At 37.9% G+C, this 25,777-nt stretch overlaps 2 protein-coding genes across 4 annotated transcripts; one reads left to right on the top strand and one right to left on the bottom strand.

The window, feature by feature from the left end:
- Positions 1 to 1,820: 1,820 nt before the first annotated feature.
- Positions 1,821 to 10,435, bottom strand: LOC149026694 (uncharacterized). The gene is made up of 11 exons (XM_089155418.1): positions 9,905 to 10,435; positions 9,091 to 9,587; positions 8,905 to 8,994; positions 8,542 to 8,781; positions 4,742 to 4,963; positions 4,337 to 4,652; positions 3,927 to 4,243; positions 3,725 to 3,846; positions 3,526 to 3,632; positions 3,353 to 3,444; positions 1,821 to 3,244 (listed from the first exon to the last, which is right to left on the bottom strand). The coding sequence occupies exons 1-11, from the start codon at positions 10,086 to 10,088 to the stop codon at positions 3,155 to 3,157; spliced, it is 2,277 nt and encodes a 758-aa protein (XP_089011544.1). The 5' UTR covers positions 10,089 to 10,435; the 3' UTR covers positions 1,821 to 3,154.
- A 33-nt stretch (positions 10,436 to 10,468) lies between these two features.
- On the top strand, positions 10,469 to 23,665 carry LOC149026693 (putative glycosyltransferase). Of its 3 annotated transcripts, XM_089155396.1 has the most exons (16): positions 10,470 to 11,055; positions 11,424 to 11,534; positions 11,729 to 11,784; positions 11,994 to 12,136; positions 12,724 to 12,921; positions 13,012 to 13,211; positions 15,919 to 16,018; positions 16,183 to 16,728; positions 17,359 to 17,481; positions 17,693 to 17,773; positions 17,854 to 18,185; positions 18,303 to 18,557; positions 20,749 to 20,833; positions 20,920 to 21,121; positions 22,916 to 23,084; positions 23,426 to 23,665. In XM_089155396.1, the coding sequence occupies exons 1-16, from the start codon at positions 10,847 to 10,849 to the stop codon at positions 23,571 to 23,573; spliced, it is 2,958 nt and encodes a 985-aa protein (XP_089011522.1). In that variant the 5' UTR covers positions 10,470 to 10,846; the 3' UTR covers positions 23,574 to 23,665. The 3 variants fall into 3 exon arrangements, with proteins under 3 accessions (XP_089011530.1, XP_089011536.1, XP_089011522.1); XM_089155404.1 differs by lacking the exon at positions 11,729 to 11,784 and having other exon boundaries at positions 10,469 to 11,055; XM_089155410.1 differs by lacking the exons at positions 20,749 to 20,833; positions 20,920 to 21,121; positions 23,426 to 23,665 and having other exon boundaries at positions 10,469 to 11,055; positions 22,916 to 23,001.
- The last annotated feature ends 2,112 nt before the right edge of the window (positions 23,666 to 25,777 follow it).

The following is a 25,777-nucleotide window of genomic DNA, read 5'->3' as shown; positions in this document are numbered from 1 at the left end:
ATTTCTCAAGCACATTACATGAAGATGAAAATATTGATGCTGCCCGGAAGGAGAGGGATCGCAAAGGGGGATGGAAACCTGTAGTTCTTGTATGGCATAACGGGAAAAATTAAATCCTCTATAGATATTATATTTTGAATATATCCCTTCGCATGAAAGCAATTTGGGAAGAAGGTAATTCCAGAATCCAGACGTTTTCAGAGGGTTTAATGTGCCTACTACTACTGGAATAAATAAACGCTCAAGGATATGAAAGTGTTTTACTTTGCAGGGTTTAATGGTGCTAATCAAATATCATATGGGGTTTTATGCATGTCAACATGACTGGGGCAGCAAGAACATGCCGATCCAATTTTAGAACAACTCAAAACCATATATCATGATTATATAAAAGCTATCGACTAAAGGATCATCCTTTTGCAGATGCAATGAGAAGGGCTCAAGAATATTTAAACTACTTCCTAACAATTTATGTCAGTCCATTTGTTAGGTATGCCCCTCCACATATCACACCTGATAAGAGCATATCACTCGTTTTTTTCTTATAGCTAGTAGATTTAATTTGTTATTATCATATTATCTACAGAATCTATCAATCTTTAATGTAACTAGCCTGAAAAGGAGACAAAACTGGTTTAGAAAATGCCTAAACCCATTAAATTTAACAAGAATCTTCTATGCATCCTAATAACAGACTAGAAGGCCTAAAATCTTCACCCAGAATACTCACTACCTCAGTTTGTGGCACTGTGCTGCCCCTGTCTCAGAGGAAAGTCAGGTTTAGATTGAGATCGAAAGCCTCGAGGTTAAGACTGTGATTTTAAAACCTTGGATTATAAACCATTTTAAAATTGTAATTGATGATTGATATCAATTGATTCGATCCCAAGATTTGGATAATTAGACTCTTTGCAAGATTCAAATTCCGGGCAAGGTCTACTATTTGTTGGGATCAGATTAGGTCGTTACCAATCCAATGTGGATCTTCTGATATTTTTTCTGATGTTTCTGATGGGGTGACATACTTTCTAAAACAATCCAACTGAAAGATTGAGATGGAAAGGGTATTCTTCATAGAAACATCAGCACCGAAAGCCAGGACCATTGTAAATTTTAAATGAGGTATTCAAAATGCTTTGTCAGGAGAACCAGAACATATTTGACATTTGAGGAAGAAAGCATCGAAAACCCAGATTCCAAAGCCGGAGAAAAGATCGTCGTCCACGATATCCCCCCCCCCCCCCGCCCCCCCCCCCCCCCCCCCCCCCCCGGGGCCCCCGGTTTTTTTTTTTGTGTTGTGTTTTTCCCCTTTTGGGCCGCGGGGCGACCGCTGACCGGACTCGTCATCCACAACCCAGCACAGGAAATCCTTCCCATTAAATTTAACACCCTACATTTAAAATTGGATAGGATTTGGGTTTACTGTTTACGTCCATAAGATAGCGTGGGATTTAAATTTGCCTGACCCAACCCAGCCCATTAATTTAACACCCTACATTTTAGTCGTTTTCCAATTTTTTTTTTTTTTTTTTTTGGGTGTTTGGTAATGGGTTTCCATTCATTTAAGATATAATAATAATATACTCCCCATTACATCTCTTTAACAGAATATACCTCTAGCATTTTCAAAATTCCTCTAAGCGCCCAAAGCAAGTGTGGAAGATGTATTGGAGTTCTAGAGTTTCTCCCAAAATTACATGTGTTGTTATCAAAAGCTCGTATAAATTCAGGGGAGGTGAAAAAGTAGATTTTCAAAATCTCATGTGAAATTTAAAAAAAAAAAAAAAAAAAGAAGAAGCATCCACTGCATATATAAAACAAAAGAGAAACTTGCTCTTGGAAAACAAAAGAGATGCCGAAGACCATGCAAAAGCCAAGATCATGCATCAAATATACAAACATGCAAGCCTTTGGAATTAAGAACAAACAGCTAAACATCACCGACAGGAATGCAAGCCTTTGGAATTGAGAACAAACAGCTAACATCATTAACAGGAAATCAAGAATCATCTAAGTCATACAAAAATTGATGATCAGTAATTCAGAAGCAGCCCAAGAAATAAAAATGTAGAATCACTTCAGAGTTACAGAGCTTTGCTATAATACAAGACAATTTTGTATTCAAAGAAAGAACAAGGACCATCAACTGCATCAGTAATGACCATCAACCAAAGGCAACTTCTGCAGGTCCAAGTATGTCTGAGCTAAGAAGCTATTCTTTTTTATTCTTTTTTTAGGGTACCCCAACTCTCACCCAGAATTTCAACTTTAAGACCTCACATCGAGGTTCATGTCAAGTCATAACTCCCACATGAGCTACAATAGGTGAAAACTAACCTCCTTTAATAGAGAGGCAGATCTTCAATAAGCGAATGGCCAGAGGTCCTCCTATGGAAAACAAATTATAAATCCTACTCAAGTAGACTTCAATGCCATCCTCAGCCAAAAATAAGCAAACTGATCTACAATAGAAAATCAGAATTGATGGAAGACTATATACTTGAAACACCTCTACAGAATCATCCTTGACACAAGGAAGCCCCAAGTTCAGACTCCGAATAATCCATTTAATTGGTCAAACTGATCTATGACTTATCATCCTGATAATGCAGCAGTACATAAGAGAGCAGCAGCCCAAACAAGCCTTTAACTGGAGATCCATGAGGCAGCTCAAATCCTCTCATGTATACAGGAAAAAGTCAAACTTATTTGGCTTCAGTTTATCCATCCACCTAAATAGGATTAAACATGTCTATAAAAAGCATCACCATGTCATACATTATGAGTTGAAGCTCCTCTTTCAGACACAATTTCAACTTGAATGGCCAAGCCATCTTTCTCAATTCTCCTGAGAAGTTAATCCTAGAGTCTCATCCTGGATTTATATTAGTAACTATAAATCCTAGACTATTTATAGAGTACAGAAGATGAACTCAATATATTGATCTCTTCAAAAGTCTTTTTAAGTATTTTAAGACCTATCCACATAGTGAAGTTCCATCCAATAAAGAAGACAATGTTTTGGAATGTGCAGGTAGTCTTTCCAGCTAAGCTTCCCAGCAATACGAGATTTGTTCTTGGAATTGGCAGGGTCAGTCATGCCTATCTGTAGCAAAATCAGAGATGACATGGAGTAACCAAAAATAAAGTCACCTCAATAATATGATCCCGAACCTCTCCCACTTATATAGCCATCACTAATGCGGCGACCAGAGTAGAAAGATGAATAGGGTCCAGCATCCACCTGGAATTGAGAGAAAGTAACAGAGTGGGTGTTAACTGCCGAAAGAAGCTTAAAGTATCTCATGGGATTGACAAATTATGTTTGGCTTACAAAGTTTGATGAACATACATCTTCATCAGTAGAAATGTAATCCCGAGACATGTAATCTCTGCCATAAGTGGAGTACATTCTTCCAGCATCACCACCTCTGCTTGCTTCACCTACAAAAACTGAAGTTGGTGAAACCATGTTCAAGATACTCACTTTGAACCAAAAGAAACATAATTTGTGCACTTCCATACCCCTGCTGTACCCCAGAGTTGATGTGCGTGAGTCATACAACCCATGAGAATGACCCACAGAACGGTTACCACCTTCATCATAACTTAGATGAGAACCACGCCCCATTCTAGCCACCAAAAATAATAATAATAATAAGAACAAGAATCGGCAGAGAGGTCTGTAAACATGGATATGAGATAAGGTAATGCAGATAACGACCTGGAGGACTCGCCTCCATAAGTAGCATCGTTGTATGGCATGGAAGCATTGCTGCTTCTGTATTCATAGCGAGCTCTTGATTCCCTAACTGTGGACTCAGCATACTCTGGATGAAATTCCTCCTAAGAAAATTTGAAAGCGTATCTAATCAGTACACTAAGGATAAAGAAAAATGATAGTGAAACCTGTTTTAGTTCCTAACCATTGAAGAAAGGGGACGCTTAGACCCAGAAATAGAACTGTAATCACGAGTATGACTATCACGGTAGCTTGAAGGACGCTCCACTGGTCTTCCATAGCGTTCTTCAGCATATTTAAGCGAAGGAGGAGGTCTACGAGCAGCACCACGAGAGGAGCTTCTTGGAGGACTGTCTGGGTACCTCAATCCATGAGAAGGGTAAGAATCTTTGTAGGACAATTGCCTCTCAGAATGAGCTCTACTGTAATCAGATGATCTAGCAAGAGGTTCATCATGCCGCATATAATCTTTCCTCGAGCCTCTTTTCCCATAAGCAAGAGCTGGTTGAAAGAAAAACAATGTGCTGTCTCAGACAAGGGAATAACGACATGAATAATAGAATTCCATGACAGTCAACATCAAAAGCTACATACCAGGAGACCTCCGATCATAGGACCTTGGTGGAGGGGACAGTCTCCTTCTATCCCCAACTCTCTCAGGAATATCCACAGGTGGGTGCCTGTCTCTAGGATCAAGAGGCCGCTTATATGCACCACCATATGAACTACGACCTTGAGTTACTCTGTCACTGCGCCCTGCAAATCTCCAGGAATCCATACGTGACATGCTGGAGCTCCAGGGATCCCTGCCACCTCGATGACCACTATGTCCAACAAAATAACCTCCTCGGGCATGTCTAGCTGACTTGCCTCTTTGGCGTGGCCTTGACAGCCTGGCCCTAACCTTCAGCTGCAATCAATGGGAAGTTCAAATTAATTTCATCAGTGAACCTTCACAAATAGCTGTCCGACAAACATGCAAATAGAGTAGAAACCAACCTTCTTATCACCATCATGGATCTCAGTATTATTAATACCTTCAACACAAGCCACAGCAGAATCGTGTGTGTCAAATGTCACAAAACCAAAATCTGTTCTTTTAGCAGCTGGCATGTTCCTAGCGAGCTCAACTTTTTCAATCTTCCCGTACTTCGTTAGATGCTCTCTCACCCTGTCCTCGTCCCAGGTAGGAGGCAGACCATCAATGAATATGGTCTTAACCTGTAAAAAAAACAATCATAACTATAACAATTCCTGAATTCCATGCGATAAAAAATCGAATTTCTGGGTGGGCATATCCACATCTGAGTAAGATGACTAAGATCATGCTATTAGTGTTCTTGTTATTTTTGTATTTGTTGTTATCTGAAAGATAAGGTTTTGCTGCAATACTGAGTGACAAAGATTAAGTAAATAAATAAATAACGAAATGATAAGTTTGTATTTTTCGGTCAAATCCATGGGTATCCAACTATAAATGAAGCAGGGCCACCTTTGGTGCTCAGATCTAGTAGGTTATAGGGGGTTTATTTTATTTTAGAAAGCATTATATGATCTTTAAGTCTCGGTAGGATGCATAAGAAAGGTAATTTTGTAGCTCCTAGTTAAAAAAATAATCTCTAATTTTAGGTTCACCATGGTAAAAGAAAAAAGGAGTGTGACGCAAACAGAACAGAGAGTGTCAGGCGAAGAAAAGAAGAGAAGGTGAGAGGCATTGAACCCAGGGGCAGGATTTCTTGTTTTGGTTGGGGCAACCCACATTGGCTTTCCTAAACTACCCCACCACTTTTCTCCAATTCAACCTCCAACCCCTACCCTTTATTTACTTTCTATTACAAGATTATCCCCTATTCTTTCTTTGCTATTTCATTACTAAATTATTTAGTTTAGTTAGGCTTTATTTCCAGAATAATCCTCTCTCTGCAAGTAATTCTTTTTTTATTGATTATTCTTTGACATCTTCCCCCCCCCCCTTCACCTGTTATTCCCTTGTGATGCCCTCTCCCTTCATTTCATATTCTACTTTGTCGGGGTTTTTTTTTCTTCTTTTTTTCTGTGGTTGTTGTGTGGGTTATTTTCCAAGTTTACCCATTCCCAAACATGATCTTCTTTTTCATTGCAGTCCAGTAAATCTAGTTCTGCTGTTGTTATCAATTGTCATAAACTAACTTTATGTCAAGTGAGGTTGACCGATACAATTTAGTGATAGATTCTGTAAACTGCAGACACAACTTTCTGATTTGGCAACAAGCTATTAGGAGCTTGCTATTATTAATAAGCTCTACATTAAGATGTCAAGCAGGATACAATCATCAAAAGGCCTAAAAATAATGAAAGAAGAAGTGGACTATGAAATGACGATCAAACTGAAATACAAGGTCCAATTAAGATTGCATTTGAACAACTGATTGATGATCCAGTTTCAGCTGTGAGACCCATCAGATTCCTATAAAAAAGACTTCATTTGCCAATGACTATTAGAAGATCATGACAGTTGATCATGTGATGCATTGGATACTTATCTCATCAAAGTCAATACTTGCATATGCTGATCAAATGGTGTTGAATCTCTTATTTAACAAAACTGATGGATGAGTTTTTCTAAACATCGGGGGATTTGATGCAAATATACTGCCTTGGACAAACCCAAACCCATTTGGGAATCCAAACAGAGATGAACTCAATACAGATTGAGTGTTTCGGATCTAGTAGAATTTTTGGGAGTTATTTTATTTAGGAAAGTACTGTGTGATCTTTTACTTTTGGATAAGAAATGTAAATTCATAGTTTCCTAGTTGTTAGCTAATTAGTCTTCTTTTACTTTTGGATAAGAAATGTAAATTCGTAGTTTCCTAGTTGTTAGCTAATTAGTCTTTAATTTTAGGAGTCCTTTCTTTTTTATTAATCTTTTCCTCTTTATATATGGTGTAACTCTGAATCGTTCAATAAACTGAATTGATGTTTGAGCTTGGTTGAGGCCTGTGTTCTCTCTCTCTCTCTGTCTGTCTGCCCCCCCCCCCCCCAAAAAAAAAAAAAAAAAGGAACCCTTCTTTTTCCCTTTCTTTTGCAATTTTTCATTCCCCTTGGCTAGATTCCCCCTTCTCCTAACCGACCTTCCTACTAACCAGTGGAATCACTAAAACTAAACTAAGCCAGCACTGTACCAATAAGCATGATTAAGTGGCGTGTGAATGAATGTAACAAAGTACAAACACAAACCATAAATTAAAAATTGAGAAAAATAAATTAACCCGTCACAAGGCATTAACCCTTAAGAGTGGCACATTTATAAGAAAGGTGATGCTTTTTCTTCCAACAACATGGGTATGTGGGCAAGCAACAATATAAGGATTTTGTATCTCAAAAAGGCAGCCACATTCTTGTGTGAGGAAAGTAGAGCTCAAAGATTGCATAAGCATTTCTAATTGTTTTTTTCTTGGTGCCATTTTTATGATGAGGGATCTAAGAAGGACCTGTTGAGGTTTTATATTTTAGACAGTCAACTTCTATAGTGAACCCCTTGCTCTAGTGGATGCTGAGGATGATGAACTCATTAGCAAGACATTGGCGGAGTTGGACGAATCCTGTACTAGAAATTCAGCAGGCATGACAAAAATCAACCTCAACCAAGAGGGGTGGGAAGATCTTGTACAAGTACAACAAAACTATAGCTAATTCAGTATTCTCCCCCCCCCCCTTCAAAAAAAAAAAAAAAAACCCACAAGTGGATTAACAAATCCTACAAAAATGTCAAGGTCTCAATGCTTCCTGCTTCAGATCAGATAAGCAAGACCATTTGTGGATCTCAACTTCCATTGGAATGAGCATGGTTGGAAAACTCACTCTCACCAGCCATCTTGCTGAGCCAAAAATCAATATCTAAAGAGAATTTTGCCTCCCAACTCGATGGCCCAACTTGGTGACTTACAAGGGCCTTTAGGGGCTAGGACTTGCTATCCAACCTATTTTAGGTGTTCTAAACACAATGGTGGCCTTAAATTGATGAGAAAGAAAAAAAAACTATGTGTGGTTTCCCTTTCAACCCCAAGTTTAAAACCCCTATGCTGAAGAAACACAGTAATAAAACTTAGAGCATACATAATATACTTAATACACTATTTGTACTCAAAACTCAAAAAGTATAATATATTATGCATTGTACATCTTCATCAATGTTCAAATTACAAAGTTCACAAGACACGATGGACATACAATAACAATCAAATTCCAAGATAAATCGAGATCTCATCGAGATGTCTGAGATATTAGCGAAGATCTCGCCAAGATTTCACCAAGATGTATTCAAGATGTGACCAAGAGGTCAAGATATGACCGAGATATGACCAAGATATCTGCGATATGAGCAATATAATCGCGCTGAGATATGATAAATTTTTAATCTCACCACTCGTTTTGTCTCACTCGTCTGAAAAAGAGAGTTATACTGTGAGATCTTGCTGAAATCTCATGAATGCTTTTACCATGGGAGCAAGCAGCTCACCAAAGAAAGAGATGATTTGTCGATCTCAACTTCCATTTCGAGCAAGCATCAACAAAGAAACAAGTGCTTTATAAGCCAAAGAAAACATGTGCATGCCTCAAAGATCCCCTTGATAAAATTGTTAATCATTTAAAAATGAAAAATATGACTACAAAGCTATACTCAGCTTAAGGAAGCTGATGCATGTATCAAATCTCCTTGTCACGTATTGTTATATGGATAATGTCAACCAAAATTCTTAAGGTCTAAATAATAATTGGCTAAAGAGAAAGACAAAAATGTGAAACAAACTGACTACCTGCGACATTATTTCATCATCAGGTTCAATAAAAGTGTCTGCAAAAGCAACCTTTGCAGTTCGATCTGTACCAAATACAGCATCCCTCCTCTGTAAGCGTTTACATGCATCCAAGGCATCTGCCCTAGTAGGGAAATCTAGAAAAGCAAATCCCCGATTCATTCTTTCATTCTTTGTGTCCTCAACCAATGTCAGATCCTCGAAGTTATCAACACCATACAGCGCAAGCTTTTCTTTCAGCTGCATAGAAACAAAGTGATCCAACACAAAGTAGTTTATGCAGGCAGAACTTTGGTAGGTAACCTGGGGTAGAACCCATAGCAGAGTCAACAGTCTTCACCGAAAACATATTGCCATACTTACAGCTTCTTTTGTCCATGTCTTGCATATGTTGCCAACAAACAAAGTATCACTATCCTGGCTTGGAGAAACCCCACACTGTTTTCCATTGACCTAAAATAGAAAACCATCATTCCAAGTTATATCCTCAAAGCACCAAATTATATTGAGAAATAGAAAGAGAAAATGAACTCCAAATGCAGTTAATACCGTTGGATGCTTAAGTTCATTGATGGCACGTCTGGCTTGCTCAACAGTTGCAAAACGTATGAAAGCAAAGCCCTTGTTTTTTTGAGTCATTGGATTCTTCATAAGTCTTACATCAGCGACCTCACCAACCTGGACGAAAACCTTCCTGAGATCCTCTTCAGTAGCATCTCTATCCAGACCGCCAACAAAGATCTCGAATTCCTTCCGTCTGCGCCGGTCCTGTCGCTCCTTTGCTACATCATGGTGCTCTTCCTCTTCTTCACCATCAAGCTCCTCAGCATGTCCATCGTCCTCACCCTCCCCTTCCACCACATCTTCCATCACATCATCTCCATCAATCTTTCCCACATAACGCTCTTCCTCCTCACCTTCCATCCCCATATGCGCCCCACCATAATCCTCCGCTTCAAAATGGGGATAATTGTCTTCAAGCTCCACCCTTTCGGATCGGTCGACCTCGTGGTAATCAATGGGAACATCATTCTCTTCCTTTGCCTCTGATACAAGAAAATATGAACATGAAAACAAATAAAACCCCAAATGTTCCCGCGACTCTTGAAATGGTTCTCGTAAAACAAGTCGAACAATCTGAAACAAAAACTACAATCTACTCCCATTGGTTCTACAATCCTCTAGAATTGCATTTACTCTTCTTCTACTGACAGTTCGCACTAGGGTTATGCGATTTACTCCCAGAACCAGTTTAATGATAACAACGAACAAGAAGTCATGGATTCTATCATTTTATTTTTGTTTTTCAATGTACATATAAGTGAGAAAATTTAATTGGAAAAGCCAAGGCAGAGAAGAGTACCTCTCGGAGTTGGAAAGGGCTCTATGACTTCTTCGTTGTTTGCACTGACAGTACTGTGGTTGGGGTTGTTTTGCAGGGTTTCAACCTCTCTTGGTTCCTCGTTCCCTTCCAGTGGGGTTCTCGCAGGCGGCTTTTTCTTCATAGCGGACGCCGTGGACGGCCTCTTCACTGCACGCGGCGGCATCGTTGATCGCACACAGAAGATGGTAACAGAGCAGAATCTGCAGAGAGACAAGTCAAGAATAAAAAATCTGTCTCTTGGCAAGCAAGAACTTACCCCACTAAACCCACATTGACTTGACTTGCCTCTGGACTGTTCAAGGAAAAGATGATATTTATAATTAATGAATTTCTTTTCTTTCTGTTCTTAAACTGACCAACGTTGACTCCTCACTTCATCGAACATGATGCTTCATCAATGGTAAACGTCGGATCTGCCCTTGATATTTTCGTGATTATTATAATTTATATAAGCCTTTTCTGAAAAATCAAACTCGGTTCCACTTTTCTTTGCAGATCCTTTATCCTTTATCCTTTATCCTTTTCCTTTGCTTTTGCTTCTGAGTCTGTGAGAGCGGAGTAGACAAGCTTTCATGGATGACGAAGACCTTGCCATGTTGTCATGTACATCATGTACATGGTTGTGCGTTTTCTCGCATGTCTTTCCGACGATTTGTGGAATTCGGATAACCGTTTCATTCGCATGTTCCACCTGCCACGTCGGCATTAAATCTTTACGCGGTTTTAACGCGCACAAAAAGAAAAATGGATAGCCGGAAACGCTCAGGCTTGCGTCCGCGTCACGCTGTCCGAGTGGCGCGCCTTCTATTCGCAAAGCGCGTCTCTTCTGAATTCTCATCTCGCTGCGTCAAACGTAATTCAAAACTGTAAACCTAAGAGATAAGAGGGGCTGAATCATTCATTCATTTCAAGTGTGTTTTGATGAAAAGAAAATTCGTATTGTCTAGTAACGAAGCTCAGATCTTAGACAAGCAGCCAACAATGGAGGGAACTCAATCGCAGGTGATGGAGGTGAAAGATCGTAGAACACTTGCTCTTGGAGATTTTCGGGTCCTCCCTGATGAAATCATCTGTGCGATTATGGAGAATCTTACTCCTCGTGATATTGCTCGCCTTGCTTGCGTTAGTAGGTCCGTCCTTTCTCCCCTTCTCTTTATGTTTTTGCTCCCTCGACCCTCCAATCGATTGTCTTTTTTCCAATTAATTTAGTTGCCGAAAGACTGCCTCGAGATAACTACTTAGTGTTGTTTCCAGGGACCAAATATCCTTTTGGTCCTCCATCCCATTACACCATTGCTAGGTTTCGTTTCCAAGCATAAACTATGCCTTTTGAGGGATATAAAGCGTCATCTATTTCAGTACTGCAAAGGTTTTGATTAAACACCCTCTGGGGCGACTAGTTCATATCTACCTGATTGGAAATAATTTCTTTTCTATCTTGAAGCTTTAAGACTTTTAAAGCTTTTATGGGATTGAGTGAGTTAGATTTATTTTGCAGCGTGATGTACATTTTGTGTAATGAAGAACAACTGTGGATGGCTGTATGCCTTAGAAGTGCTAGGGGACAGCTTGAGTACAAAGGCTCCTGGAAAAAGACCACGCTGCACCGGTATGTGTTGATGGTTCTTGCGAAATGTATCTCACTTTTGAAATGTTATCTTAAAATGTTAACTAAAGCACCAAAACGTTTTTCTCTTGGAAATTACATTCTTTGGAGGATTTTCCCATCAGAGAACTTGTAAAGCATGTGAATTTTTTTTTTGGGGCTGGAGTCTTTAAATTGAAACTTTCCTTTTTTGCCAGAGAACAACTACATCATGAATTTGCAGAGCCTTCCAAAATGACACTGAATTTTGATGGTAATATGCAGTTCTTATTGTTTGGGTACTGGATCCTTGCTACAGTACCTTGCTACTTAATTTCTTCCTTCCCTTTTCTCCTACAGTTTCTTTTTTCTTCTCCTGACTGACAACCAGAACAATGTTCCTGCAAACTTTCATTGATACTTCACTGGGTCTCTATTTAGTTAACTATCCTGAAAATTCATTACTATTAATTTCTTATGCAGGATTCAACTCTGTATTCCTGTACAGAAGATTTTACAGGTGCTTTACCACATTGGGTTCATTTTCTTTTGAGAAGGGAAATGTTGAAAGAAGGAAAAACCTCTCCCTGGAAGATTTTCATCATGAGTATGATGGACAGAAACCGGTATATATATGTACTTTCAAAGTACTTTTGATAAAGATTGGATAAGTTTTTGTCTGGAAATGTTCTTAGAGGATAGTTTCCAACTACTGTTCTTAAAGGATGATTTCCAACTAAAATAAGTCGAACAATAGTTGGAAACTATCCTTTTAAATTTGTCTTACATACCGTTGTGACAGCATCTTAGGCATTCTGAGAATTTCAAGTTCCTTCTACCTGCCTCTACCTTCCACCCCACTCCACCCCCACCCCCCACCCCAAAAAAAAAAATAATAAAAAAAAAAAAAAGAAAGAAGAAGAAAAGTTCCTTCTACCTGTCCACCTTTCTCCCATTCCCATGAATGTATAGTCTCGATACATAATTGCTAAATTGTCTCAGACGTGTTTCCTCTTGTTTTTGTCCTTTGCGTTATCAAAGTTATCCTCTTGCTGATACTTATTTTGTGTGTGTGTGATTTCCGTATGTTAGATTTTTTGCTCGTGGACCTATTCTTGAATGGAACATTTTTTTTTGTGTTGATTAACTAGAAGGACCAACAATATATACCTAATTCTGCTAATATGAGATCCTCATCGTGCTCAATTTCCAGGTTATGATAACGGAGTTGGCTGAGACATGGCCTGCAAGAAGTACATGGACACCTGAACAATTATTGGTGAACTATGGGGACACCGCATTCAGGATTTCTCAGAGGAGTTCTAAAAAAATCTCTATGAAGTTCAAGGATTATGTCTCATACATGAAACTTCAGCATGATGAGGACCCTCTGTATATTTTTGATGATGAGGTGCTTCTATACAAAACTTTATTGAACTAGTGAGCATCTTCAAAATAGCTGTTTAAAATTTCTGACTTTTTTTCTTTTTTATAATGACAGTTTGGGGAAGCTGCCCCAGGTTTGTTGAAAGATTATAGTGTGCCTCATCTATTCCAAGAAGACCTTTTTGATGTCTTGGATAGAGATCAACGACCACCTTTCCGATGGCTAATTATTGGGCCAGAGAGGTCTGGTGCATCTTGGCATGTTGATCCTGCCCTTACCAGTGCTTGGAATACTCTTTTATGTGGGCGGAAAAGGTATGTTTGTTTCTTTATGGTGATAATTGTTTTGTCAATTCTGTATATTTGATTCAGTTGTTTTTTATTTGATCCAGATTTTCTTACAATTAATAAGGATTTCATAGTATAGTAACAAATGAAATCCTTAATTGTCAATTGGCATTCTTCTGCTCTCTTTATCATCCCAGTTTTTGTATGGATTAGCTGATAGGAAATGAAATCGCTTGATATTGAACTCCATGGGCAAAAGTTCATGTAACCTAAGGTTCTAGTCCATACTTACAATGAATGGTTCTGCTGTTGGATGAATTATTTCATCTTATTACTATGAGAAGAGAAAAAGGTTATACCTCTAATTTTTCTTAGGATGGAGAGCAGAGACCACAGAAACCACAGAAAAGGAATGAAAGAAAAGTGTCATTGTTCCTTTCAAATGATAGTAGACCGTAATAAAGTAAAAGGAAAAAAAGCAAAGCCCTGCAGGTCAGGATAATCACAGCTAAATGGGGCAAACATGGAGTGTTACCCTCTGCTTTCAGCTCTATCAGAGGGCATATTAAGACCAAGCTTGAGGCTAAGCATGCCATTCCTCACAACTTCTCCTACTGTCATTTTAGGTATGTCCTTAGGTCTTTTAGCTAATTTAATTGGAATCAAATCACTCTTCCTCACTGGAGCATCTCTAGGCCTCTGCTGGACATGGTCTTATCATGTTAAACGACTTCCTTTGAGCTTGTCATCAATTGGAGCAACAGCAGCAACACCCAAAAAGACTTGGTTGAAACCTGAAAGTACAGAATTATGAAGTACCCCTGCTCGCAACCCCCCTGCTTCCGCTAAAAGAAACTTAATAAAATAAATAAAGGAAGGAAGATAGCCATGTGATTGACATTGAGTTTTACTCTCCCATTTTAGATATCTAGAATTATTGAGATTTTGGGCTGAGTTAGTCCCCATAATATATCCCAGCTTCCCACAACTCCTTAAAGATATCTTGACAGACCAATCTATATAGGCAGTATTGTCCAACTTCACTACAGAATTCTGGGGACTTATTAGGTTCATTAAAAAGATGGCTGGACTAGCATTATTGGTATTTCCCGATATGTTCCACTCATAAGCTAGTATCTCACATTTTTCAATTGGTTGTACATTGGGTAATTGATGGAAATTGGAATCGTTTTATACCCAAACCGTTGGAAGTACACACTCTACCACTATCCATGCAATTTGGATCCTGGCTTGTCTCCAAAGAAAAATTTTCAGAAAGTTCAATCTGTGCCCTGTGAGAATGGAGGAGTTCCCTGTATGAACTCTTGCTGCCAGAAAGCAAAGCCTTTGAGGGTGAAATTTTGGGCACTCAATAGTCAAAACAGTGTGTAGAATAGGCAATATTACATAAGGATGCAATTAGATGCATAGACTGCCTACTCAAGGTGCAAATCCAAACCACCAGGTTGCGTGATTTTTCTTGCAATATAAAGGTTTAAATATGTTTGCATAGACAAACAAGGTCTCGCTGAAGTATCAGAGCTTAATATGATTGTTCCCTCCCCTCTATCTCCTGTAATGGCCAACTGAAACTATCTGCGGCAAAAACTGCCCTGTGTCATTGAATTTACATGTTATGGATTACAGTCAGGACTCATGCTTACATGTGACCAGTATCCAAGTTTTCGGACCTTTCTTTTTAGAACTTAGAGCAGAGATTAGGAACCATTTGGGACCCAAACCAAGGAGACAGAGCCAAGATGCCTCTTGTGATTGATGTGATTGAGAACTTACTTAAGCACTTCTGTGTATACACTGAGACAGGCGTTTTATTGTCTTGGAATATTCCAACAGCCTCACGGATCTTCCCTCTGTTTTCCTACCAGCTTCTTTTACAAGACTCTGCATTGGTAGTGTGGGAACTTGAAAAGCTAGCTGGCTTTCTACATGAGTGTGCGATGTTGGTCTTTTCTGATACCTGGTTCACTTCTATTTTATGAGGCACAACTGTTTTTTGAAGAGGAGGATGTATCAGCAGTGTTGAGGAAGAAGAAGAAAGGATATGAGATGTAGAAAGGAAGAGGTCGTGGATCGACAGTTTCCTTTCTTTCATGTATTGCTTTTCCAGAAAACATAAAATGGGTTGTATTATAATGCATTTGCATGGTACTCTTTCCTTTACTACCTGCATAAACAGGCAATTCAGGAGCAATTCCTAGAATACCCGCGTATGTTCCAACAGGAGAGGCTAATAAGTATCACTCGATGGACTGGGGATAAAATATTGGAACAAAATACTAGGTGGCGTAGTTTTGCAATTGGAACGTATGAGATCTTCGGGAAATGACTTGGGTGGTTTTGTGTGAACAATCTGTTAGTTGGTAATTCTTCATACTCTTTTATATTCCTCTTGCACTATGGTGTGTCTACATGTTCTTGGGAAACAGTAACATAGTGCTGTCTTTGAATTCCTCCCAATCCTTTTCCTATATGGCATAAATGTCAGTTTAGACAGCTGATAAGTTTTGTCGTCTTTCAATAATCATATACTATGATGCTCCTGTAATTCTATCAGAGACAATGGTACACTTGTAATTCTGTCTCCCTGCTTTGAACATTTTGCTGGTGCCATAGGTTTCTACAGTTATGTCTTGATCTGGAACCTATAGTCCTTTTGAACAGTCAGTTTGCTTCTTAGCTGACATTTGACAGTTAATATCTTAATGATTTTTAGGTGGGCATTGTACCCTCCAGGTAGAGTACCTTTTGGTGTCACAGTACATGTAAACGAAGATGATGGTGATGTAAATATTGAGACTCCAACATCTTTGCAGGTACTAGAAAGAATTTATTCATCATCCATCAGCACTATTGTCTCCCTTCTCCCCACCCCAACTATTTATTGGGGTAACTTTATTTTTTGTCTCTTTACTGTAATAGAATCATTTACTTATGTATGTTGCTATGTCCTCATGTGATTCTGTATTTGTGGTTGCAGTGGTGGCTTGATATTTATCCCTTGCTTGCGGATGAAGACAAACCAATAGAGTGCACACAGCTACCTGGGGAAACAATATTTGTGCCAAGTGGCTGGTGGCACTGTATTCTCAATCTGGAAACAACTATTGCTGTGACTCAGAATTTTGTCAATTCTAAAAATTTTGAATTTGTATGTCTGGATATGGCTCCTGGTTTTCATCATAAGGGAGTTTGCCGTGCTGGATTGCTTGCTGTTGATGAAAATACTTTCAGAAATTCGACCCACCCAGCAATCACGAGAATCAGAGTTTCTGAAACCGAGGAAGGCCAATGTGTTGATGATAATGATGAAAAATCTACAAATGGCTTTTTTGAGTGTAACAGCAACTTGCAAAATCAGAATTACTGTTATGATATAGATTTCTTATCCATGTTTCTGGAGGAAGAGAAAGACCACTACAATGCCATATGGAGTCCAAGCAACTGCATAGGAGAAAGAGAAATGAGAGCTTGGTTACACAAGCTCTGGGTTGGAAAGCCAGGGATGAGAGGCTTGATATGGAAGGTGGTTTTTTCTTCTTAATTATTTTACTGAATCAGTTGCTTGCCAATCGCCATTTTTTCCAATTGCATTAAATTGACACTGTGATATAGATAGTAATTATAAGATGGCTGTTGAACCTTTGGATTTGCATCCACTGACCCCCAGCATTATGAGTTTTTTTGCTGCAGTTCTGTGGGCCTTCTAGATTTCCTTAGCCAAGGCTTGGCTGCTTGTGCCTTTGAGATCTCCTGTGCCGTATCTTTTCCTTCTACGGTTAGCAAAACATGGTGTCTATTTCAGAAAAAAGCATATGCAGGTCACATGAATGACATCACTTGCCCTCTTCAAACTTATCTCTACACTGGGATCTGTCATTGGTGACCTATCCCAAAGCCCAGAACCCTTTACCACCCCCTTTATCTCTTCACTTTCGTGCAGTTTACCCATAAGTATTAGTTCTTAGATTAGATCCCCAGAACTGGTTTTCAATTCCTAGTTCAGCAACCTGACTATTGGCAGTTTATCCCCAAAAATGGAGTACAATTCCATTTACAAATGCTGTATTTGTTCGATGATTTCACTTAGTTACTATTTCTTGTGCATCTAATCTATTGTTCTATACCTTAACAATTGCAACTTTTGATGCCTTAGGGTGCTTGTCTAGCAATGAACACAGACAAATGGTCGTCATGCATGGAGAAAATTTGTGCTTTCCATAATTTGCCTGCTCCTTCAGATGATGAGAGGTTTCCAGTTGGCACAGGTAGCAATCCTGTAAGTAAGCATCCCTGGTAACCCATTTAAGGATCCTAGTCTAAATGCAACTAAAAAAAAAAATTTTTTTTTTTTTTTTTTTTTGGGGGGGGGGTTCAATTTAACCCATATCTGTGAATCTAATATATTGTGGCTTGTCTTAGTAAATGATTTATGCTATGAAATAATTATTTCTGTTAATTATAGCCTGTCCAATATCCTTTGACAACAGGTTTTCCTCATTGATGGCTATGCAATTAAAATTTATGTTGAAGGAGGGTTGGAATCTTCTATCCATGGTTTGGGCACTGAGGTATTCTTTTATTTATTAGCCTTATTTATGAATTCTGTATTTTCTGTACGCTTCTAAAGTTTCCTACTGCATGCTTGCAGCTTGAGTTCTATAGTCTGCTTTATAAATTCAACTGCACCCTGAAAGATCACATTCCAAGTGTTTTGGCAAGTGGAATTCTCATCTTTGAAGATGGGTCTTATACAATTGTACCATGGGATGGAAATAGAGTTCCAGATGTAATTTCCAACTGCAACCTGGTTCTGGGGAAGCCTGTGGCAGATGGTTTCCCTTTTGGTGTATGGAGCAAGCAACAACTTGAATATAGACAAGCTGGTATTCCAATTCATGAATTGGTCAATTCTGCTGCATGCACAAAGATATGGCCATATATTATTACTAGAAGATGTGAGGGTGACATATTTGCTAATGTGTAAGTTGTAGCTCAGCTTCTTAATGGAAAGTTCGAGATTTCACCCTTTTGTTATTGGCACAAGTAACAGTTGGAATCCTGTAATTCATGCCTTAATATTGGTTGTTGTATTTGCAGAAGAGATGCTCTCTCATGGGATGATGTCCTAAATTTGGCTTCATTTTTGGGAGATCAACTACGAAATCTTCATCTCTTGCCCTTGCCATCAGTACGGGGTTCCATTTATTCCAACAATGATAAGAAGATGAATTTGTCTTCAATGAATTCTATTCTGGCAGTCACCCAAAACTCTTGTGTTCCAGTTGAATGGAGTCTATTCACTGAAACTCTCGCCAAGAAGAAAAAGGATATCTCAAGCCGCTTGGTTAAATGGTATGTTTTCTATGTCATTGCAGAAAATTTTGTTTTGTTGATCTTCAATTGTTACTATACTATTTCTTCAAGGGGTTTCCATTGATAATAATTGCCAACACTTAATGGGGACCTGGCAAACGTTCCTTGTGAGGACAATTCCATGGATCACTTATAGACCTTAGAAAAACAGTCTGATCAGATTTCCTTAAACTATTTATTGTGCTGGTTCCTTCAAATAGATATTGGGAGAAACAATGAATTGGTTAAAATTTCTGCTCAAAAACCTTATCTAGACCTCTCAAAGTTTGGCAGAAGGTGGAACCATGGATTGTAGCTTCTAACTTCTAATGCCCTGTTGTGAGTTCTCTGGCCAATCCACTCGTGGAAAATGTTTCAGATGTGATTTTATCCACTACCAAGGCCCTTGTAAGGCTGTTGAACCTTGTGATTTGATATCTTCATTCAATTCTCTCAGATTTCAAAATTGTCAATATTTTTTGCTCTAGATTCATCTTCTTTTCTGCAAAATTATTTCCATTGTGCTAATGGTGTTTTATGTTTTAAAGCTAGAATTTGAGATTCAGCATATTCTTTTATTGAAAACTAGCAAAATCATATGTGCAAAGTAAGGAGCTCCTTTTCAAGACTTTATAAAAGCAGTGTTATCAAGTTAGTCATGAATCTTATAGGCTAGTACTTCTTAAGAAAAATTGATATGTTGATCTTTTTTTCTTTCTTTTTGGGTAGTTTTCATTTGGACCCCCCAAGGTTTGGTCCAAGGAAAATGACATTTTGCCTTTGCCTTCCTTGTGGTATTAAAAAAAACCAATAAGGACATATCGTCATTTTTATGACCAAAGTGTCCTTGCACAAATTTTTTATTTCCTTCAACTGATAGCATTTTCACTTAGAAGCTTACTCCAATACCAAATTATTTGTACCTCATACCTCTATTCAAGATCTAGATAAGTTGAATAAAGGATGTCGAAAAGTTATAAGGGTATTTTGGTCATAAAAATGACGATATGTCTTTGATTGGTTTTTTTTTTTGGATACACAGCCGTGGAAAATGCAAAATGTCATTTTTTGGACTGATGCCTTGGATCAAACCTCAGGGAGCCCAAATGAAAACTATCCTTTATTTTTTAGTTAAAGGGTGCTTATTTACCTATACCACCAAGGAGAGTCAAACTTCTTTACTAAGAAATGTTGGCCATTTCCAATCCTTAGGTGGTCAAAATACCTCTGAAAATTTTGGGGGGCCCATAGGCCCAAGGAAGGGTAGGGGGGGTTGGAAGGTGTGGAGGGATATAGGCTTGAATCAAAGACCTCCTTGGTTTGACCTCCACACCATGGCAGAAGCACAGTAAAAATAAAATGTAATGGATTAATTAATTTTGCTTTCAAATAATAAAAATGGGATAAAGTGAATTAGTGTTTATGAAATGAGATTCTATCGAACTTTGGGAGATGAGATTTTGTGGTTTTCAATGCATTATAAATTAATTCTTAAACTTAAAGTGGATTTTCAATTAATAGTAATTATTACTTGTAAATGTCACATTACAGATTTGGACATCTTTGTTTAATAGTAATTAAAGTGGGTTTTTTTTCTAAAAAAAATGTAACCATCTTTTTAGAGTTCATGCTCTTATTGTAGTAGTATGATATGATTTTATGATTTTCTCCCCTGCCTCCTAAAAGGAGTGGCATTGATAACCTACATTCCACTTGTTGGTATAAGTGGGTGCCTTTCTTGAACCAACTTTCTAATTATAGATTCTATGGCCTCTAGGCAATTGAAAGGGGGGGAAACCTGGACTGAAAATTCAAAATTGTAGAACATTCTCATTTAATAACCGTTTCTTGTATCAAGTACTTTATCCTTTGGGAAAAAGGGGGTTTTAATTCTCGAAGCCCATACCCAATGCATAATGCTCCCACATTTAGCAGGGGTCCAGGGAGGGTCGATGCACGGTGCCTTACCCCTGTTTCCAAGACATGAACCCATTACCAAGCATTGAAAAAAATGAGCACTTAACCAATGCACCAAGCAGGACCTTCAATTGTACCTTCCAGTTTCGCCTCATCCAATGAAATAATGGTAGTAAATTAGCACAACTTACAGAATATAATTGTAAATCATCATTCTGGAAAGATGTCAAGGAACCAATGTTTGTACTTTGACATGCTTCAGTTGTATTTGCAGGGGGCATCCAATTCCTAGCAGCCTGATAGACAGGGTAGAAGAGTACCTGCCTGAAGACTTTTCTATGTTGATAAATTTGTCTAAGGTGGTCCTGGTCCTTATTTTAACCTCTTCATATTTCTGGTCTCTTTCCCCTTTTTGACTTCTAACATCTGATATTCATGACTTTAGGAAGAAAATGATCTCCCCAAGTCTCCTACATGGATACACATGGACATTATGGATGATAATATTCATATGGAGTCGTACCTTGATTCTTGCTTGAATGAGAATGTGCTTGATGCTAATGGGGCCATGCATTGCAAGAGTGGTAATGGAGAGCTGAGGAAGTGGCGCCCCAGCCACATTCTCGACTTCAGTGATCTGTCTATAGGTGAATCCTTCTGCAAAGTTTTGGTTTCATTTAGCATTAATCTATTCTTATTAGCACAGGAGGATGGGACAAAACCCATCACATCTTAGTGTGTGCATGTTCTAGATGTTCCTATAGGCTTAAAGACCCAGCCTGGAGATTTTTTCCAAGCCTGAATGACCTGATTAAATATCCAACTTATATTTATTATATTTTTATGTCACATTGTTATGCTGGGAACTACCATCACCCAATCAGTTCATCTATTCTCTTGATGTTCCATTGTCGAGTCCCGCTTGATGGTGCCTATTGCTTAAGCATTCCACTTATGCTGTTTTCAAGTCTAGTTATAAACTTTGAATTTTTACTCTGGAGATTGTTTATTAAGTAATTTCTCTAATGTTGGGCACACATTTCGAGGGTAATGCAATGCTCATACAACTCAAATATCATTCTCTTCATTTATGCTTCTGCGATGTGCGTCCTTTTAAGTAGAAACTGTAGAAGGTCTATGTGATGAAACAATTACTTACTGTATCCTAACGGTAATGTTCTTAATCTAAATATACAACTTGCAAGTTATTGTATGTATTTCTTCAAACAGTAATGTATTAGAATTTATCCTAAGTTAAACCGATGTACAAAATATCATAGATTGTAGTGTGACAGCTCTTATGTTTTGGGGGCTGTCTTCCTATATTCTGGGTCCTCTTGTGATTTATTTCAACCTGATGTTCATATATGTCAATATATTCCTTTCAATATGTATCATGGTATTTTCTGGTCACACTGTTGGGATGTTGACCAAAGTAGTTGGTCAGGAAGTTTTACGAACCTTCTAACTCTAATTTTTGGTTAACATCTAGTCTTTTTCACATTAGGGTGCAAATGAACTAGTTGATATGGCTGCATGGAATTATAATCATGAAGGAATTTTCTCTCCTTTAGTCAGATTTTCTGTTTTCAGTCTTTGTTTGACTCCGCTGAACTCAGTCTACTTTTCATCTATTTTTCTATTAAAATAGCATGTCATTTGTGAAATTACGAAGTTGGAAGCTTTTCACTTAAGCAAATGTTCATAAATATATCTGGAATAGAAGCATAGATCTGTCAATATCCAAGAAAGAAACTGTAGTTATAGGTGTTCCATGTTTCCAAGCCTGAGCAGTATCCAGATTCTTGGTAGAATAATTTGGAATTCTAGCACCCATTGGGAAACTTGCCTTGGGCTTCTTGCAATTGAGTCTGCATTATCTTGTTTCCAATGGGGTTTTTGTTTTCCAGCTCCTAAGTTTAGCTACCTTTCCTGTTCAATTTGCATAGATGTTGATCGTTTGACACCAGACTTGATGGTTTTGCTTCAGAAGCCCTGCTAGAGATGTTTCACTATGCTGCCCCTTTGATTTGTCGTTCTCACTTTTTGTCTTCCAGCATATTTTAAATGCTAAGTATGTTTATTATTATGTGATTTTGGGTGAATCTGTCTATGCTAATACTCATGCACCGATATCTTGCCATCTTAAGATGAGTCATGTCATGATTTGCAGACACTTTACCCATTTGGTTTGTGTCATTTGAAAGAATGGCAATATATATTAATACCTTTTCGCATGCTTATATCAATTGATGATGTAGATTATTTTGTATATAAAAATGATCCCAGAAAGATAATAGGGAAGCAGAGAAAAAGGCATCAAGTCGCAAACAGTCATTGACTCAATAACGAATGGAGTATATTTACCATGGATTGATTATTGTAATAATCAATACCTTGCAGTATTCAGTGTGTGATTTTCTCTTGTGTTCTTCCTGCAGGTGATCCACTTCTTGATTTGATTCCTATACATCTGGATGTGTTCAGAGGAAATTCACTTTTGCTTAAGCAGTTTCTACAAAGCTACAGACTTCCCTTTGTAAGAAGGATATCACTAGATGAACCAGACGAAATTCAGCATAAATTTACACGAACCTCATACCATGCCATGTAAGTTAGCTAGTCTTCCATTTCTGTCTGTCTCTTTGACCAACTGTCTTCTTCTTGCCTCTCCCCCACTTCCCAGGGAAAAAAGAGAGGTACTCTTTCATGGGAAATTATCCTTTGATTTATCAGAAGAGTGGAAATAAAAATTATGGGAAGGACATTAAGATTTTTTTTCTTTTTCCAACTGCTTGTGAATGAACGTGACAAATGCATGCGTGGGTTTTAGGAAGATAATGCCATTGATATTTATTGATTTTAGTAATTGAAAAAAAAAAAAGCAAAAAAAACCAAAATTGAAAGCGCAGCTAATTTAAGTAATTTTGTCGGTTTTCATATCTTTGCAGGTGCTACTGTATCTTGCATGATGAGAACATATTAGGCGCTATCTTTAGCCTGTGGAGAGAACTGAGGTCTGCAAATTCCTGGGAAGAGGTCGAAGAAGCTGTATGGGGGGATTTGAACACGTATGAAAAATCCCTAATGAACAATTAAGATTTGTTAGATATGCTGCAGCTGATGGAAGTAGGTTTGTCTACTGCTACTTGTTATTTCTTTATTATGTTATAATTATAATTCTTTTTGTTAATTGTATTTAGATGTTGGTTATTGTTGCGGCGGATTCTAGTTGTGGTCCACCAATTACCTTCAGTAGTTCAGGTTGTGATAACCTGTAGTAGAGTGGAGATACAGGTTGTGACAATCTGTAGTGCTAGTGGAGTGGAGATAACCTTGCTTCTTCAGCAGGTTTTGGGCTTTTTCCTGCTAGGAAACTAGTCTTAACCAGTAAAAATCCTCGAATTAGTGCAAAAGTAAACCACTCATGGGTGAATGTGAATCGTTTGTAAACTATTCATTGCCTGGCATGCATTCCTGCATATGTCACCCCCATGAATAACAGTGATTGTCCTATTAATGTTGTCATGAACAAGGAGAAAAAATAAGATGTCTGTTAGAAGATTTATCTTTTTTACAAGGGGAAGCTTCATGGGTAGTTTGGGTTGTAAGGAAGGGAAAAAATCAAAATCATATCTTCCAAACAAACGAGCGACACATAGAAAGCAATTGTAAACCACTTACGAGAAATGAGAATATTCTTATCAGGTAAGGTGATAATGACACCATTTGGCTTTATGTGAGACTGTGAAGTGTGCGCACTTGGCAAATTGCACAGTGGGAAAGGACAATGAAATAGTTACGGATGAAGACTCATTCTCTTAAACTTTATTTTAGAATATACTGTGAATTACTTCCCGTTGCTGTTTATAGAGTAGTTTTTTTTTTGTCTCAAAACAATATTATGGGATTTATGGTTTCCCATATTGTCAATGCGAGGAAAATCTCTATTCATCAGTTAATGTACTACAAATTATGAGATCTATATTTTGTAAAACAATCGAAAAAATAATATAAAAAATCAGAGAAAAGAAAAATTAAACAATGGCATCTTAAGGTCAATTTTGCTCTTATATAGTCTCTTGTTGTTTTATTTGCTTAACAAACAAAATTTGATTGTTTTCATATGGTTCGTGAATTCTCAGTCTATAGTTGAAAGAATGATTCAAAAACGCGTGACATTTCACAAAAAGATTATGGTGGAGATTAGGATTGCTTGAAAGGGAGATGTCTCAATTTAAGAGTTATAAGACCTATTCTTCTTGTATGCAGGCTTTAATGATAGACACATTGTGAAAGTACTTAAAATTTCATCACATAAATGTCAACTGAGAAAAGGATAGGTTCACAGTATCATTAAAATGGGTTGTGTTAAACTGATGCGTCTTCGTTTTTAGTCTTTGTCTTTTAATTGGAGCAATGTCAAGCTGTAAACAGATTAAAGAGATGGAAAATAATACTTAAATTAATGCTCAAATATAAATTTTTATGGTAAAAGTAGCTGTGATTCCATTACTTCATGTTGCAACCAATGATTTTTCATTGATTTAATCAAGATTTACAATTTTTTACCTACTAAGTTTTCTAATATACATGTAAAATGACAAAAGGCAAAATATTTATACATACATTTTCATTTCGACCAACCTTACTCTACAACTCCATATGAACAACCTACCTTGTCACAAACAGAAATCACTATTTTGTATTTTATTAAAACCATTAATTTCACTAATAAGGTGGAATTCAAGCTTTGCTAGGGATGGTAATCTACTATATAAAGCTAGTCATTTATCACCACACGAGAAGTGGTTGAATACAAAAAACAATACCTCACAATATGAGATCCAGGATTTGAATCTTCTCGAGGCCAAGCCGCCAAAGTGAAGCCCCACAAATATAAAATATTTACCCCTATCTACCCCTATGTAAAAGTTACTAGTCGGAGAACAAATTGACCATTCAAGTTTTGCTTGGGAGAAAATACAAGTCCAATAAAAAATAAAATCAAGGTAAAAATTGCTAGCCCTATGACTCCAAACGCGCCCCACACCCCCATATCACAGGAGCTTACATCTGATTTGGTCTTTATTAATTTTTATCATACACTGTTACAAGGGTAATGCTAATGCATTGTGTCATTTATTTTTCCATTTGCCCAATTCTAAGGATCAATCTGTTTACAAATCTGCAACTCCACCTGCAGATTTCTCCAGCATTATCAGAATACCATAAAGAGATGTTGCAATATTGGTAACAAGAACTTGTACTAAAACCCAACTGAAAGAATAACATTACAAAAA

Source organism: Hakea prostrata, chromosome 1 (genome assembly GCF_041222555.1).
Source record: "Hakea prostrata isolate BN-2017 chromosome 1, UWA_Hpros_2, whole genome shotgun sequence".
In the NCBI taxonomy this organism is placed as follows: Eukaryota; Viridiplantae; Streptophyta; class Magnoliopsida; order Proteales; family Proteaceae; genus Hakea; species Hakea prostrata.
This window is presented reverse-complemented; position numbering and strand designations above follow the sequence as displayed.

Coding starts and splice junctions, on each gene's coding strand:
- LOC149026693 (XM_089155396.1), top strand. CDS start 10,847: ATGAAAAGAAAATTCGTATTGTCTAGTAACGAAGCTCAGATCTTAGAC. Junction 18,186..18,302: donor GGTGACATATTTGCTAATGT/GTAAGTTGTAGC, acceptor TTGTATTTGCAG/AAGAGATGCTCTCTCATGGG. Junction 21,122..22,915: donor CTTCAGTGATCTGTCTATAG/GTGAATCCTTCT, acceptor TTCTTCCTGCAG/GTGATCCACTTCTTGATTTG.
- LOC149026694 (XM_089155418.1), bottom strand. CDS start 10,088: ATGCCGCCGCGTGCAGTGAAGAGGCCGTCCACGGCGTCCGCTATGAAG. Junction 8,995..9,090: donor ATGAACTTAAGCATCCAACG/GTATTAACTGCA, acceptor TTTCTATTTTAG/GTCAATGGAAAACAGTGTGG. Junction 4,653..4,741: donor TCCATGATGGTGATAAGAAG/GTTGGTTTCTAC, acceptor CATTGATTGCAG/CTGAAGGTTAGGGCCAGGCT.